This window comes from Martes martes, assembly GCF_963455335.1.
Source record: "Martes martes genome assembly, chromosome: X".
NCBI classification, from domain to species: Eukaryota; Metazoa; Chordata; class Mammalia; order Carnivora; family Mustelidae; genus Martes; species Martes martes.
This window is the reverse complement of record NC_137897.1, coordinates 103,486,224-103,504,282: the sequence shown is the minus strand read 5'-3', so window position 1 is coordinate 103,504,282 and position 18,059 is coordinate 103,486,224. Positions and strand designations below refer to the sequence as shown.

Genomic DNA, 18,059 nt, shown 5'->3' with positions numbered 1-18,059 from the left:
ATTATATAAGCAAGCTATTTTTTAGAACATTTTATTTATTTATTTATTTATTTGAGAGGGAGAGAATGAGGGAGGGAGCAGGAGTGGAGGGGGAAGGGCAGAGGGACAGGGAGAAGCAGATGCCCCCATTGAGCTGGGAGCCCAGTGATGCGGGGCTTGATCCCAGGATTCTGGGATCATGACTTGAGCTGAAGGCAGACACTTAACCGACTGAGCCACCCAGGTGCCAATATGCAAGCTCAATATACATTTATGTAATATATAAATAAATATTTATAAATATAAATATATATTTTATGTAACAATATATAAATGTATATATAGCTTGCATCATGGTATTACTTTCCTAGTCCTTGTATCAGAAAAATTCCTTTTTTAATACACCTCTCTCTAGCCCTTTCCCACACTCTAGCACTTTCTTCCCTGCTCCTTACCCAGTAACATGAATATAAAAAAGCGATTTAAACATAAGAATATATTGAAGCCTAGTCACCTATATGTTAATCCTATAATATTCTTTTTTTAAGAAAGATTTTATTTATTTATTTGACAAAGAGAGACATAGCAAGAAAGGGAACACAAGCAGGGGGAGTAGGAGAGGGAGAAGCAGGCTTCCCGCCCAAGCAGGGAGCCCAACGTGGGGCTTGATCCCAGGACCCTGGGACCATGACCTGAGCCGAAGGCAGATGCGTAACGACTGAGCCGCCCAGGCGCCCCAATGCTATAGATTCTCAGAGCTACAGTAAGTTCATCCTTGACTTTTTCCCTAGGAAAAACTCAAATTCCTTTAAGCTCTCAATTTCTGGAAGTCTCTGTGAAATTTCTTTTCCCCAGAGAACTATACGGTTCAAATCTGTGTATGACTTCCTAATAAGACTATAGTTGGGGTGACCACACAATGTATTGTCCAACCTAGGGCATTTCTGAGCGAAAGACGACTCTACCAATAATTGTGTCAGGACAGGAGGACAGATACGCACTGTAACTACCATCAGTGCTTCAGTGTGAAGAATACCTTCTAGTTTTCAATGGAGATGTTGGTGTTAAAGTTCCAACAACAAATTAAAAGGCAGAGGAGACAAAATTTCAAACAATAAAAATTCTGCCTCATACCCCCACCTGGAGAAAACAGACGCTGAGGACCATGAAATTTAAATATTTATTTTTAAATCCCCCACAACACTGGAGTATGCTTCACCTAGACACAGTTTATAGGACTAACAACTCTAATGAATAAGCAATATGATTCCTATCCATGATGCAGCTGTGTTGGAAAGTTTCAAATAATCCATTTATAAATTCACTGCTTTTGTTTTTACAGAAATATTCATTTAACCCATGATATGAGTTGCAAAATTATTTCTAGACATCTAATAGATTATAAACTGTAACTGCATTTCAGTCACATAGAAGGTGAAAACTTCAACTGAACCATTACTTCAAAATACAATGCATTAAAAGTAATTGTTACAGTATAGGCACCAATGAAAAGAACTTTCTTGGCATATGACATGACCACGACTTATTCAAGTGTCTGAATTATTACAGAAAGAGAAGAGGTAATGGCCACTTTGAGTAAAAACGGTATTCTCTACTCGAAGAACACCTTTCTTCTAATATTTGGCAATTATTCAGATTTTTAGAAATGACTTCGGTGCAAAAACCAAACTGTGCAGATCCAAACACTAAAACGTTAACTACCAAAACTAATTAATATCAATAATTCTACAACTACTGAAATACAGCCCCAGTTCGGAACTTAGGCAGGTGTAATATACATACTGGGCTTTAAAGAAAAAAGGTATTACCCATGTAACAGTACCATAAATATAACTTGAAAATTAACTGTACAGTCTAACAACTTCTCTACGGACATAAGTCATCCTATACTATGGTTATTTTCATATGAACTAGAAAATGCTTATTTAAATACCCTTTCAAAAAGGAACAAATGATGCTTTTTGTACTGGATAATTACAAAGAACAAAAATGTATAAATAGTTTATAGGACATTTCACTACCATGACGAAAATATGCTGGTGTCTAAGGTATATTCATACCTGTTGATCAGGTACTTAATCACATGAATAACAGCTCTTACGTAAGCGCCCCAAATCCAAGCATATAATATGTGATATGAGTTGAAGACTTTAAAAACGAAGCCTGACAAATTCCTCCAGGATTGCCAAAAACCCATCCTTGGTTAATTAGTATTGCTTGAAATTTCCAACCATGTTAAATAAGGGTTAACTGCCTCTTCTGCAAGAGAAGGTCAGTACTACACACCAAGAGGTACCTCTGCTGCTACATGTTGTCTAGACATGCTTCGAACACAGGGCTCTCAAATGCGATCATCACTGAGCTGCCTGGACAATCATCCCATGTTGGTAGAGGGAGTCAATACTTTTCAGGTTTCATTTCCAAGAGCTTATTAAAAACTTCAGTTTTAAGAAAATATGACTTGTTTCTACCTCCCCACCAATAGTCATTTTTAGAATATGCTTATGGTTTTTTTTTTTAAAGAGTTTTGATGCTTGATGATTTGCAAACATTTGGTATTTAGGATGACTTTGAAAGACCTGTATGTTTCATGAGTGTACAGTTAACTAAAGATCAAAACATGAAAGGTATTCATCCCAGTAACTTAAGTAATAATGATACCTAAAAGCAAAACTGTATCTCAACATTTAGTAGAATACAGGTGAAACGATAGTATTAAAAGTTATTCCTTACAAAATAATCTCTTTAAAATATAAAATGATAAACACCATCACAAAATAGTTGAAGAGCTTCTTCCAAATCTTCAATGTTGCAAAGATCCAAAAGGCACATGGAGCTCATGAGTTAAGCACTGTTAAGTTTGAAGTAGCTTTGGCGGGTTTCTCTGGGTCCGTATGAAATAGAAGCCAGTAAGAAGTTCCTTAGGGGGATTCATCTGCTGAACACCTACAAAATGAAGAAAAACTTAAACCTATATACAAATACACATCTGTATTTCTCATCTGTATGAACTCTGCAATAAAGGTACTGATTCAGCAAACTAAATTCTTTTACTGAATCTTATCAGGTAGATGTTAAAATATAAAGAAGTTCAAAAATCTCTTCTGTAGGGGCACCTGGGTGGCTCAGGTGGTTAAGCGTCTGACTCCTGATCCTAGCTCAGGTCTTGATCTCAGGGTTGTGAGTTTAGGCTCCGTGTGCGGCCCACTTAAAAACAAAATCCCTTCTGTTTCTGATTTGACACCTTCCAACTGACTTGCTTGCAAACTGGAAAAGAGTGCGGAGTTGTCCATGAAAATCTAAGGGATTTTGAAGAGCTGCTTTAGTGTATGAGGACACATGGGCTTCATCAGACAGACGATCTATCAGAATGTGTGATCCCAGTGGCATCACAAATACAAGCAAGTAGAAAGATGCACCGAGAAGCGATATAAAATGGGACTGAGACTAGAATTAGGGTTGCTTTATTCCGTTGGAGCTAAGGAGGTGTATGTATGTTTGTGCATGCAAACAAAAGTCTGGTTTCAAAAGAGAACTTAAAAATTAAATGTATGAACTTTACTGAATGGGAACAAAGTTAAACCAACAGTTTGAGACAGTGTGGAAACTAAAGTCAATCGTAAGAACCCTTTGGAGGCTGTACTGACTTCCCCTACCTACAATCCTTCCCTTAAGTTTTCTTACGGGGGCTAAACGTAAGAACTTCAGCACTGGAAACTACGTGAATAGTAGTGTGGTGAGGGTAGTGGCAAGAATGAAAGCATTCCTAAATGGTATTTATAAGGGCCCAATTAAAAATACGCTCGGTGACCTTTTGTCTGTACCCCTACTAGCGGGCAAACTAGTGGGCAAAGGAGAAAAAAACAAAACAGGCCATTTTTTTCAGGGGGAAAAGTACCTTGTAATACCCAAAGATAACAATTCCAAAAGCTCGTGTTTAAGATGGGCAACAAATATAATAGTTTTAAGCATACAACTATTAAGAAGGGACTTAATAATTAAGAATAGCCGAAATGACTGAATCAAGGTAATCATATTGTAACATAAACATCCCAGAGAAAATGTAAAAATAATTTCTTAAATGACATTTCAAGCTTACTTTTGGAATTTTTCAATTAATTTCTTCACCATTTTATCTGTGATGCCAGGACAGGCGGCTTCGGCCACAGCAATACTTTTCTCAAGTTCTTCAATTGCCTGATTCCTGCTAGCGTTATTCTCATCCTGCTGTTTAAGCTGCGGAAAATCAATAGTAATAACATTTGAAATTGCCAGACTTCTTAACATAGATATCCAAAGCTAATGAATCTGTACTTACTTCAGCAAACGCAGGTGTGATTATCATAGACAAACAGCTCAGTGTTTGCACGAGATCTTGCTCCTTGGAACAAACAATATAGATTATGCAGACGAAACTGACATAAGGAGTCATGGTTTTCTTATTCTTTAACAAGTGAGGACTAACTGGAAACTTCTCTCCCCAAAGACCCGATATAAGGCACGTTTCCGTGCTTCCTTCCCACCCATCCATCATCCAGAAGACCTCTAACCTCTAGGATTACAACAGATACCCACGATCCCACTGGGTTTATGCATGTCTAGGTTGCATTTAAAAACATACTGATGGCCACTTAAATGACTCCCATGACCTTTACTTAATGAGCTCAAAACTAACGGCACATGAAGCATTCTATGGACACAGTGAGGTAAACGGGCACTTAAGGGTATTAAATTCTCGTAATTTTTGGCCATCACAATCTCACTACATTAGTCCACAAGAGTCCTATCGAGAGAAAGTGATCACCGCCATGCACATACTGCCCCGTTCTGGAGTTTCTTTGGATCAGGCTTCTTTCGCACGGTGGTAAAGCTCCATTCGGGATGAGTATTACTTTCTCTGCTGGTGGATTCCCTAAAGAGATGGCCCAAAATACTAATGTAAGTTCCTAAATTACTCAGCTTGGTGAAGATACCAAATCAATGCAGCCAGACTCTGAAGAGTTGTTCCGATATATAAAAAAATCACAGTATTTAAAAGCATCTGCTCTCAGTTTTGGGTGGAGACTATTTACTGAAGAAGGGCACTGGTCCTCAAATCTTAAGCGTGCATCAGAATGGCACGTGGAGACCTCTCACCACATAGAAAGGCCTGCCCCCACCCCTCCCCACTGACCAGTTCAGGATCTCTTGGAGTGTGGCTTTTGCTTCTTTTTTAAAGTTCCATGGGCCACGTTCATGGACAGCCATGGCCAACAAACCAACAGGCCACAAGAATGAGCCTGGTATTTTTTATTCTTTTCAGAAGTAGGGCAATTTCTCATAAATGCAGGACTCTGAGAATATTATCGGAAGAAATTTCGTGTTGCCTCTGTGCCAATTCAGCCAGTAGAAGAGTAAATTCTGGTGTGACCTACAGACTTCCCTGGTCTACATTAAGTTACGGACTCAGAATCTCAGATGTCAATGTCAATGCTGCAGTTAGAAAAACAGTGGAACTTTTTAGGGGGGTAGAAATCATATATAGATGAATATTTAAATGTATCAGTCTGATCACAGTTTAGTATGTGGCCAAGGGGTGGGAAAGGCCCAGAGGTCAGTTCTCCAGAAGGATTCTGCAGGTCCCCCCCAACCCCCGCTAAGTACGAGAAGACATAGCACCTTATCACCTGAGGCAAACTAATGTAACACTTTTGATCGATTTTTCTTCCAAAATTTTGTAATATACTCAAGTATCCACTAGGGGTTAGACCGAGACCATTTAAAACAAGAGCAATTCACTTCTAAGAAAAAAAAAGTTTCCAAATTCCTTGTACTCCACAGACTGTGATTTATAAAAGATTTCCACAGTTTCTAAAGTAAAACTCTAAAATAAGGTTTGTATTTTATGCTAGAGAAAGCACAGTGGATAGTAGTTAAAAGACAGGCAATATTAGAATGAGCTACCTACATAAAACATTAAATGATTTGTACGTACGAATCAGAGCCCTCAGAATCAGATTCATCATCACTGTGGCCTTCTGCCTTCCATCTTTTAAATCGATCTATCAGTTCGGTCAGATAAGAAGTCTTCTTTGAGTTTTTTACAATGAATTTGTGTTTCAGAAGTTCTTTTGCTGTAGGACGCTAGGGAAAAATAATAAGGATGCATGAATACTTCCAGGCTCTTTATGATTACAAAGGGTGGTAAAAAATTATTTCAATTATTAAGCAGAAAAGGTACACCTGGAAAGTAGGTCTACAAACATGAGGACAACTAAAATGCCATAGGGCAATAAACAGCTAATTCTACTTTTTGAAGTGGTTCAAGGCAACCAAATTAAGTTCACTACCTTGGTACCAATTTGTTTAAGCCCAGTGGGCAAAGCGGTGGCCTACCTACCAGCAAACCGGCAGGCAGGAATCTCTCAAAAGCAGAGAAACACATAGCAGGATTTTGAAGGTAAGTTAAAAATTGAAAAATGTTTCAAAATAGTGCTTTCAAATACTCTTATTATGTTTACTGTAAGTTGAAAAAATGGATGACAACTAGCAAGGCTGTAATTTTATCATCAACTACACACACATGATCCCCAGATTAATCCTTTCTCCATCACCCATTAATTCACAGTGCATCTAAATGCAAATACAAGGGGCTGTAGGGGCTATTTCTCCCCTAGGGCTTTGTTAATATCAGAATATTCACTCTCAATTTAAAAACAGTTACATCAACAACTTAGCTCTTGTACACTTCTAGCTTCTAGAAGTCACCAGGCAGCTTTTAGAAACAGTAAAGCGACTGAGATCAATTCTGCCAGGTAAATGAGTAGAGTTCGCTAGACTTCAGGTAAAAGCAGTTGAGAAATTCATATGCTGGAATTTCTTAACATGAAATTCTTTAAAAAGTGAAATGCACACATCACTTTTCATGAAAAATGAAAACACAGTTGAATAAAAATCACTGTGGATAGTTACATGTGTACTTTATTTTTTTTTAAAGATTTTATTTATTTATTTGTCAGAGAGAGAGAGGGAGAGAGAGAAAGCACGAGCACAGGCAGAGGCAGAGGGAGAAGCAGGCTCCCTGCCAAGCAAGGAGCCCAATGTGGGACTCGATCCCAGGACGCTGGGATCATGACCTGAGCCGAAGGCAGCTGCTTAACCAACTGAGCCACCCAGGCGTCCCACATGTGTACTTTAATAATGACTTCCTATAACAGGAACTTTAGTTCTCAAATTTCTTTCCCTTTGAAATAAGAAATGATCAACAGAATAAAGGAGCTAGGGACCATGAGAAAGAGCAAAAGACACAGGGGAAAGAGAAAAGGAAGAACAGAACTAGCAAGAGAGAAGGAAGAATCGGTTCCTAGAAGGATCTTAGGCAATTTTCATAGTCACCGTATCCCTCACTGCAGAAAAACCCCATTTGCTTATGCAGATTTAATAATCAAAACCAAACAGTAGTAATAGCAATATATACTCACAAATGACGGATCTTTGTTCAGGCAAGCATCAATAAACTCCTTAAAGGACTTAGTAAAGTCTCCAACAAGAGTTGGAGGATTGTTTTTTGGAATAAGGAACAGAACTCTCATTGGATGCATGTCAGAGTTAGGTGGCTCTCCTTTGGCTAGTTCAATAGCAGTGATTCCCAGTGACCAAATGTCAGCCTGATAGAAGAGAAAAAAAAATAGCTTGACATTCCATTCCAACAGACTGACATGAAATAGCCTATGGGTCACAAGACTTTAAATGTCTTAAGAGGGGCACTTGGCTGGGTCAGTTGGAAGAGAGTGTGACTCTTGGGTCTTGGGCTTGTGAATTCGAGCCCCACGTTGGGGACAGAGAGGAAATCAATCAATCAATCTTAAAAAAACAAAAAAAAAACCCAAAGTGTCTCAAGAAATATAATGTAAATGTAATAAATTTTTATTAATTGAATTCATGTATTTTTTTAAAAAATGACCAAATTTCCTTATGTTTTGCCAGATACCACATTCTAAGCACTGAGAATTTAGGTGGTGAATAAAGCAGACAAAAAAATCCCTGCTCTCAAGGGGCTTGTGTTCCAACACAAGAAACATGAGTAAATAAATAGTACGATGTCAGATGGTCCTAGGTTCTGTGAAGAAAAGAGTAAAATTAGGATAAGGGAATAATGAATGATGGGGTCAAGGGGCTGGAAATTTTACACAGGATGGCTAGGGAAGACTGCTCTGTGAGGTAATTTTTTTTTAAAAAATTATTTATTTATTTTAGAAGGGAGGGACAGAGGGAAAGGGAGAGTATCTCAAGCACACTCCATGCTAAGTGCCGAGCCTAACATGGGGCTGATCCCCCAACCCAGAGATCATGACCTGAGCCAAAACCAAGAGCTGGAAACCAAACTGACTGCACTCAGGTGCCCCTACTGTGAGGTAAGGTTTAAGCAGAGACCTGATTGGTTATTCCAGATAGAGGGAAGGGTGAATGCAAAGGTCCTGAGGCCGGAGTGGCACTTGATATGTCTGAGGAATAGCAGGGAGGCCCCTTTGGTTGAAGGAGACAGAATATAGGGGAGAGTGAAGGGAGATGAGGCGGGGAAGGCAGACAAGGGCCAGATCATAGACCACTACGTATGTGATAGTAAGGACCTTGGATTTTATTCTAAGTGGGATGGAAGGCTACTGAAGGGAAGGAATAGAGTCCAAATACAGGAACTTATGATTTAGCGGAAGACTTGATAAAACACTAGCTTTTGAAATACTTTTAAAAGAAGGAGAATTAGGGCGTTTTTTTTTACATAGAATAGCATGTGATATAAAAGCTATTATTAAAAACAAAACAGTTTTATACAAGTAACACTTTACTTTTGAGTCATAAGCTGACTGTTGAATAACTTCAGGGGCCATCCAAAATGGTGTTCCCACAAAGGTATTTCTTTTGATTTGTGTATCTGTCAGCTGGCCGGCAACTCCAAAGTCAGCCAGTTTAACATCTCCTTGTTCTGACAGCAAGACGTTGGCAGCTGGGGGGAAAAAGAAACAAAAACCTCAGCTTCCTTAGAATATAGCTATGTTTCTCAGGGTCATATAAGATTTCTGTATACCTTTTATGTCTCGGTGAATTTTCTTTTCTGAATGCAGATAGTCCAGACCTTTCAAAATTTCCTTTAGCATGGTAGCGATCTGGAACTCATCAAATGGACCAGCTCGAAGCTGAGGAGGGAAACACACACACTTTTACACACAACTGAACAATCTAGTTCAAACTCGGTATTATCTGTGAAATCAGGGAATCACTTAGATATACAAAGCAATTCTGCTTATTAAGCCAACACTGAAACAAACGGGGAAATAATTTGAAAGGTGAGGGAAGAGAGTAAATAAGTTAAGTCGAAGGGAAAGGGTTTTTTTTTTTCAAGATTTTATTTATTAACTTGAGAGAGAGAGAGAGAGAGAGAGAGAGAGAGAGATCACAAGTAGGCAGAGAGGCAGGCAGAGACAGAGGGGGAAGCAGGCTCCCCGCTGAGCAGAGAGGCTGCTGTGGGGCCTGATCCCAGGACCCCGACATCATGACTTGGGCAGAAGGCAGAGGCTTAACCCACTGAGCCACCCAGGTACCCCCTGAAAAGGTTTTTAAATTATTAGATTTAATCTCGAAAGATAATATAAGCAGTGTGACCTCTGTACTAGCTCCAAGTCCCAGGGTTCCTAAATATTTACCTCCAAGATTTAAGAAATATGCTTAAACAATGACAGAACTAGGTTTCTTTTCTTTTTTGGCTACAAAAAAAGAAATCAGCTACTTAAATTTTGGTGTTGGCTATTTAAATGATTAACCATTTACACTGAACTGATTTTGAGGTAAGTCGGCCCAGAGTACAGTTCTTAGCTTTTGTGGATCTCAATCACTTTGGAAAGCAGAGAGAATTTTTGAGACTAAAACTTAAAAGTTAGCCAGGAATATGATAATTAATCTATTCAGACTTTCACTGTTAAAAAAAAAAACAACAGATCAAATTGTGAAGGGATACGGTTTTTCAAATAAATGTAACACATTTGCCTTTCTTTCCCCATCCCTGTACCAAAGCCAATAGTTCCAACTGGAATACAAGGAAAGCAATGATTAGGTTTCAGGAGAACTTGTAATGGAATATCTGAAAATCTCTCTTTAAAATAAATGGTTATTTTAAAGTCCTGGTACCTCATAAAGCACAAACAGTGGACTGTACAATATTATTACAGGAAAGGGTGGGAATCTAAAGTCAGAGCTGAGGTAGAGTTCTGTTTGCTGGAAGGAGGGAAGAGGTGGTGAAAATCAAACATCGCCCACTCTGCCTCACACTGGGAGGGATTCACAGCTCTTTGGCACCTTGTGTATTTCATCTTTCATGAATACCATATTTATTCTGAATAAAGGGCACTTTCATGTTGAAATTTAACAGCTTAAAATAGACTCTGTACTTCAGTCTCACCATTGAATATGAACTGTGGTCTGGATATACAGTATACTCCGGGGATGTCCGTAGTTCAATAGGTGCCTTTCCTAGGTAACATTATCTATTTACTTATAAATCTATCAACTTCCACCCCAAAAGTTTCTATTTAAACAGATATGATTAAAGTTGTTCTCAAAGGTGAAAATGGCATTTTACCGATCGCTGGCAATGAAATTCTGAGGGACTACTAAGTGAGAGACCAAGGTCATACTAAGGATTCGTAGTTAGTATCCCTGATCGTAACATGTTGGTGGGGGCAGAAGAGGTATACCCTCAGTTTAAGAAATCAGGCAAGATCTGTAAGGGATACTACTTGTCATTCTGAAGGACTTCCAAAAGCGGCCTGGATAAGCCAGTGTATTAAGTTAAGAAATTAAAAAATATATATTTCCATTAAAAAAAAACAAACAAACAGAAAAGGGGTCCTACAGACCCACTAGCTTATTGGGTATATTTAGGACAGGTTTAAAATACAGGAAACATAGACTCTCGACGAACGGGCTACTGGGGGAGGCTGAGAGGGGGAGACTCCATGGCAGGGAAATGGGAATGGGGTGCTGCAGCTGGGATTTTCTGGTTCATTATCAGACATAAAACTATTTCAAGGCTTGTGGTTAAAATGTTTCCTTAGCCATGTTGACAACAATGAGAAAAGGAGAAAAAAAAGGGGGAGTTGGGAAAGAAACCGAAGGTAAAGTCTATGCAACAGAGACTTTTTATTTTTTTTTTTTGGCCGTATGACCTTGGGAGAGATAATGATGAAATCTTGGTTCACTGGCCTTGGAGTGCATAATTGAACTTCTCCACAATGACTGAAGACGGTGACAATGTCTCTAACAGCTAATACCCATCCCTTCGGGGCTGCATACCGGCCTTGGGTAATTTGCCTCTATTGTCCGCAAGAGAGGGACATCTGCTCTTTCACAGACTATAATACTTGTGGGCCTGGGGCTCTCCCCCACTCCTTTAGACTTCCAGCCGGTCCCAATCAGCCAGTCCTAAGGCAGTACATTATGCTACCTCTTCTCTTAAGGCTGGCATATTGTTTCCAACTTTTTTCTTTGGTGCTCCTGTTTTATTCTATTAGCCTTATTGTATGAGTTTTTGTTGTAAGCCACCGCAATTCTTCTTGGAAAGAAGTCAGGTATGATCAATTCCATAAAATAACCTACAATAGGCACAAAGTCTGTTCATACACAACTCATTTTTTATTTCAATGGGAGAGAATCTTGAGCCATACACTCTAAAATGTTGATGTCAGTTATAAATCGTAATCATGCTTCTTTAGCTGGGCGCCAGCTTAAAGTGAGAAATACTCTCTGCCCAGCATCCCTCTTATTTCCTCTTGTCCCTAATAGCAGTGCCCTCCCTCCCACCTAATCCTTTCTTCCATTCCCCAAATGCTAGCATTTGTCTGTACGGCGCATTTTCTCATCATGCGCCCTCCTTACAAAGGCCAGTTACATGAACTTTATCATTCAATCACAGTGTCCTTGAAATTGAGAAATAAGCCTCGAGCAATTATTAGTTGAATTTCTTCTTTCAGTATTTGAGGAAATCAAGGCACAGAGGTTCAATGTCTTGTCCAGTATTAGCCAGCTAGTCAATGGTAGAACGAGGACGAGGACCCAGGTCTCTTGATTTTTTACGGAACAGGGAAGGGATATGGTGAGCACCTTGGGGGACCAGATAAGGTAACTGTGATCAATTTGGAAAGGGCTCTTAACTATTTAAAAAGTAGAAGGAGGAAGATCGTGGAGCAACTGGCAGGCTTCTTGTAGCGCTAATGAAAACACTACTGTGGAATAAAACTGTGACAAGACAAATGGAAATGGAGTCATTTAACTTCAAGAGGAGAATGAGATCTAACTCCATAAGCACGAAGGATTATTATACAAAGAAACACCAGTTGTGTTTTATCACTAGAGAGGAGAGAAAGAAAAAACGAACTCAAGCTTTAGGGTGTAAGAATTAGATTAGACACAAGGAGGGATTACCTAACTCAGCAACTGATTAAAATGAGATGAATTCCTAGAAGGAGATGAGACTCTCCGTCAAGTTTAATTACCATTTCTTTAGAATGCTTTAAATTTGGTGCCGTTTAAAGGACAGAAAATCTCTTACAGTCATTTCTGTTCATAGGATTATTTGAAACTGTGGAGTCATTGGCAGGGAGGATTAAACCCTTTTAGAAATATTTAATCACTCACGGTTGGGAAAACTCATCTCCACTTGAAAATAAGAGTTAAAATATTACTTGATGATCTTAATCATCAAAACACTTTATTTTTAGAAACAGCACACTCTATAATTTCAAAAGCAGAAGTATGCTAAGAAAATATAAGTCATATAATATTAAAGACAGAAGGGAACTTAGAAATAACTTCTTCGTTTTATAGGATATCCAAGTCTAAGGAATTTATGTGTCTGGTTCACAGGCACAGATTTAGTTATGAAGACAGCCCCATAAGATCAAACTCCTATAGGCCAGCTCAGTGGTCATCTTACTTTACAAAGTTGCCTTTAGTAATGCATACTAAATTTTAAATACAATGTCGTATTAATAAAGATTTAAGGGGGGGGACAGCAATAACAGAATCACACCAATTTAGAGAAAACCACCTGTTTTCTCAAAGGGATTATGTGTGTGATCACAGCTTCATGGGGTGAAATTTCTCCTGCCCATCGGAGGATTTCAGCACCCTGATCTTTGCCCATTAAAATGGCCCTAGCACTTCCAAGTCATTATGACAACCAAAAATACCATCACATTTCCAAATGGCCTATAGAGGGGCAGAGAGAATTCTGTAGGGAACTGGGTCTGTAGGCCTCTTTGGTGAGAACCCAAGAACCAGTTTAATCACATTTTTAAAAATCCAAGAACACTCTGTCTTGTCAGGGAAATCCTTGCAAAGTAAAACTCGAAACTGATAGCAATGGCCACATACACTCCTAATTTGCAGAGCTTTATTTCATTAAGATATTCATGTTTCATTCACATGCTAAGAATATCAGCAATATGCCCAATCCTGCAATCTAGCTCAATCTACATAAGGACAGGGGTCCTGAACTAAAGAGTTTAACTTGAACATATTACCAGAGCAACCATTCAGCTCACCCAGAAGCCACTGCTTATGCCAGTTAAAAGAAAAAAGTTAAAGTACAGATGTGTAAGTGTGTAATTATTTAAAAATACTTACAAGATCCAGTGCTGAACCACCACCCAGGTATTCCATTATTATCCATAATTTTGAACCCTGTAAAATCCATGAAACAATTTAATAATTGTAAACCTGAGCCAAATAACTAGCATAAAATGTTAAATCTGACATACTAATGTACTGGTCTTAAGACACAAGTTTAAAATTAGTTGTTTGAAGCCCAGCATAGATTTTTCCATAGAACATTACAAATAAAAGTAAAGTTCTGAGTCTTGACCTTCCTCTCAACCTTTTCAGCCTGTGATAGGGCTAAATGAAGAACAAATTATTATTATTTTTTAACTGTTGAACTATTAGCAATTTTTATAAAACCCAGAATAAAGTAACCATAGCTTTAAATTATTATTTTGGATGACTTTGAAAGGAAAAGATAGTCACATTAAGGAACGAGGGGGTATATGGAGACTTGTAGAAGTTTTAAACGGAGCTTCTGGGTACCTCCCATGTGATTTTAGAGTTTGAGTACACTGGTTAGCTTGCCTTAGTTTTTTGGCTTTTGTTCTCATGTACTGTACCACTTCTATCAGCCATGATTAATGGGCATTTTTGGGACACATGTGGCGCCTAGAAAGGATATTGTCCCTCCTGGCCTCCAACTCCTACTGCTGAGGTACATGGCTAAGAGAAAGGGAGTGTGTAGCTTGAAAAGCATAGGATTACTTGATTATTCCAGAATTAACTTCATCCTAAGTTGTACAGGAAGGAATGGGGCAAGTTACCTGAAGTACGTAAATTTCAATCAGGTGCACACACGTGCACACAGGCACCACTCAGCTCTGTCAGATAAAAATTGGAATCAACCATTAAATCTTTTCTTTCAGCGACAGCCTGAAATACGAGGGACACTTCTCTCCCCAAATCATTTCATGAGTGGTATTCTCTGCATTTTTGTGGGACCCCAGATTTGACTATAAGTGGAATGGTTGATTTTACTATCCTGGCAAGGGGCCAAGTTGTGAATGGCTGGTGTTCTAAAAGTCCATTTTAAGTAAGGTGTTTCAAATTTGAAAAGCAAGCACTTTTCCCATAAAAAATAATGTCGAGGTTCCTAGGGTAGTCCCCCACAAAAGAGAGCTGAACACGAAAGTCTCCACAGTGTAGCAGAAAGAATGCCAGAGAAACGACTGTTTACACCCTAATAATGTTTCCAGGGGAAAAACACATTCAGTGTTGTGCTTCAACTTGGGATGCCAGGGACACATTTTTTACCCTTACAGCCCCAGCTGTGGGATAAAGATTCTCGAGCTACTGCCAGGAGCCATCAAACTCTAAACTCCCCAGGAAGTACTCAGGAGTTCCAATCAAAATGTCTACCCGTCCCCATGAGGCTGGGGCTTTAGCATGGCAAGAGAATGGACCCCAGTAATTTGACGATGGGTGACACTATAGTGAAGGGACTGGTAAGAGGCTTAGTATTGGGACCCGGGGAGGAAGGGCTCGGTTAAATTAATATGCAAGGATTCCTCCTTTCTTTCTGGATGCTGACACCATGTAGGATGCACGGCGGGGGGGCGGGGGGTGGGCAGCAACAATGTACCCCCCCCCACAACTCGTCTGGACAGCCACTCCCCTATCACAACCTGAACTGAAGTAAGAAGGAGTCTTTGCCGGTGGCGGTGTCTAGGGTAGGAAAGAGAGGAAATGTGTTCTCTTAACAGTGGGGAAGGGGAAAGAGCTCTAGGAATGCTTCAGGTAACTTGTTTTTATGTCTACAATCAGGCCCTCAGAACCTGAAAATTGTCAACCTCATGTGTCTTTATAGTTGATTTTCAAGAGAAGAAAGAAGTGGTTCTCACGCCGCATAGCCTGAGAATTTTTTCTTTTGCCAGTTTGTTTCTAATCAGCCCTACGTTCTACCTCGTGAACTCAGAATGCTTCCGATTCACCTGATACTTAAAAGACAAACGAAAAGATCTTAGGAAACACAGTTCTTCATGAATGAAAGCATCTGTTTTCCGAGTGTGAAACAACGTGTGTCCTTTTTTTCGGGGGGGGGGGGATACCAACTCAAAACAGAAACTTACCGTCTGTTCTCCACTAAAGCATATTCACAGAGAGCTCAAAATGCTATTAGCTTGTTGTGAGTATGCAACTTCCAGATCTGAAAAAGGCGGCTTCCTCCTCGCAAGCAAGCCACTGGGTGGGACCAGGGCTCTTTAGAAACAGCAGGGAAGGAACCAGAGCTGCCAGACAGAATTTTCTGCCTGCTTCCTTCTGATTGCCACTTCTGGAGACAAGCCTCACTAGAAGATGGCCACAGGTCTGGCCCTTCAAAAGATTGCTACGCAGGTGTGGGGACTGAAGTGAGGCTGGGGGGGGGGGGTTCTTCTCTGCTCAAGGAAGCTTCGTCCACAGAGCCTTTTCTGACAGGTTCCTTGTCCACAGCAGGCCTCAGGGAAAACACCAATTGCAAACCAAACAAAACTGAAAAGCCTAGACTCTATGTTTGTGTTCTTTTGGAGGACTACAACTTCTACCTTTGATTTCTGTGCAAAGATGTTTGTGTTGGAGAATGCAAATAAGTATGTTTGGCTTGCTTTTAAATAATTTAAAAGGCTGAGATGATATCTACATACCGGTTGAAAATTCCAAAAGAGCCAGGGACTGTAAACCGTGACCGTACATCCGGCACATTGAAGCAGAGGAAGTCCCTGAAGGAAAAACTCCACTTCTCCACTTATAAAGTGACCCACACAGTTTCACAACGGGTTGGAGGAGTAAGTTTAAAGTCCTGCATCAACATGGGTGGTCAGGGGTTAGGAAATGGCTCTCTGTTCCAAAATTCAGAATGCCAAAAGCGTAAGGACTCCAGAGTCGTACTATTTGCTGGGGAGAACTTGGAGCCTAGTATTAACAAGTTATCTCTGCCACCCCACAAGAAGGCCACTGAACCCCACTGTTTGCTGCTAAACAGACACTTGGCCAAAGCAGGGACAAAGGCTACTGTGAAATTTGGGATTCATTTGTTCATAGAAAAAAATTTCTTGAATACCCATTATATGTATTTGAGAGATGATTATTGTACTATGTATTAAACACATGTTGAATTAAATGGGCTGGTCTATGAATCTCCTAGCCAATCATGACATTCACCACATAATCTAACATGGACAACTAAAGTCAGCCAGTTATCAAAGGACAAATGTTGTCTGACTCCACTTATATAAGGAACCCAGAGTCATCAAATTCATAGGGACAGAAAGTAGAATGGGAGTTACCAAGGACTATGGAGAGGAGACAATGGGAAATTACAGTTTAATGGGTACAGAGTTTCAGTTGAAGAAAATGAAAAAGTTCTGGAGATGGATGGTGGTGATGGCTGCACAACATGAATGTACTTCCTGCCACAGAAATGTACACTTAAAATGGTTAAAATGGTAAATTTTATGATGTATATTTTACCACAATAAAGAAGAAACAGCACATAAAATTTTATAGAACCACAAGGGACAGGAGAGATCATCTGGCCACATGCCTTACCACCCTTGAGTTCTTTTCTTCCAAATGGAAGACCTTCTCTATACTCCACCCTCACCAAAATTATGCTCAAGTTCTTGTTCAAATGCTACTGCTCCTTGTCAGAGTTACTGTACTTCATGTACCCACAGATAAGTGGGTAATACGAAGCAAGTTAGATGTATCTATCTGGGGTTAAGGAGGGAGGCTAGAACCAGAGACGTGAATTCAGAAGTTGTCGCCCTAGGGGCGCCTGGGTGGCTCAGTCGGTCAGGCATCCAACTCATGATTTCAGCTCAGGTCATGAACTCAGGGTTGTGGGACTGAGTCCCACGTGGGGCTTGCACTCAGCATGGAGTCTGCAGGAGATTCTCTCCCTCTGCCCCTGCCCTCTTTCAAATCAATCAATCAATCTTAAAAAAAGAAAGAAGCTGTCACAACAGAGTGGATGAGACTGACCACGACAAATACGCAGAATGAAAGGAATATACATAGTAGGGCATTCGAAAAGCAAATGTCTGCTAAACTGAATCTAATATGGGGCTCCTTAGAGCTGTGTTATCTCAAGTTTAAAGCTGTATTTGTTTTGAGCAAAAAAAACCATTGTAAGAAGGAGAACATTTTTCCCTCTTCATTTTACTTCAAGTTTTATAAGAAAACTCCAAAACACAATTTTTAACTAAGGAACATTCCAGAAACATTCACCATAGGCTGGGAGTAAACACACACAAAAGTCTCAGGAAAAACAGTGAGAAGGCCACAAAACTGGACTCTGTTCTGGAATATTTTACTTCTATCATTTTTTTTTTTGGTATCAAGGTGGTGGTGTGGGGGGGGCATATTTCCTTAACATAAACAGAAATCTAAAGGCGATTTTCAGCAGCAAATAAAGGCATGATTCAAATTCTATTCAATGCCTGAGTGAG

At 39.7% G+C, this 18,059-nt stretch overlaps 1 protein-coding gene across 1 annotated transcript in view; it reads right to left on the bottom strand.

Moving 5' to 3' along the window:
• Positions 1 to 1,140: 1,140 nt before the first annotated feature.
• The window catches only part of STK26 (serine/threonine kinase 26), a 52,516-nt gene continuing 35,597 nt past the window's right edge, over positions 1,141 to 18,059 (bottom strand). The window contains exons 4-12 of the mRNA XM_080794738.1: positions 13,657 to 13,713; positions 9,065 to 9,173; positions 8,826 to 8,983; positions 7,461 to 7,646; positions 5,975 to 6,123; positions 4,819 to 4,912; positions 4,319 to 4,381; positions 4,100 to 4,236; positions 1,141 to 2,946 (exon numbers count right to left, since the gene is read on the bottom strand). Coding sequence (XP_080650864.1) covers positions 2,922 to 2,946; positions 4,100 to 4,236; positions 4,319 to 4,381; positions 4,819 to 4,912; positions 5,975 to 6,123; positions 7,461 to 7,646; positions 8,826 to 8,983; positions 9,065 to 9,173; positions 13,657 to 13,713 — 978 coding nt within the window. The 3' untranslated portion in view covers positions 1,141 to 2,921. The remainder of the gene's footprint in view (positions 2,947 to 4,099; positions 4,237 to 4,318; positions 4,382 to 4,818; positions 4,913 to 5,974; positions 6,124 to 7,460; positions 7,647 to 8,825; positions 8,984 to 9,064; positions 9,174 to 13,656; positions 13,714 to 18,059) is intronic.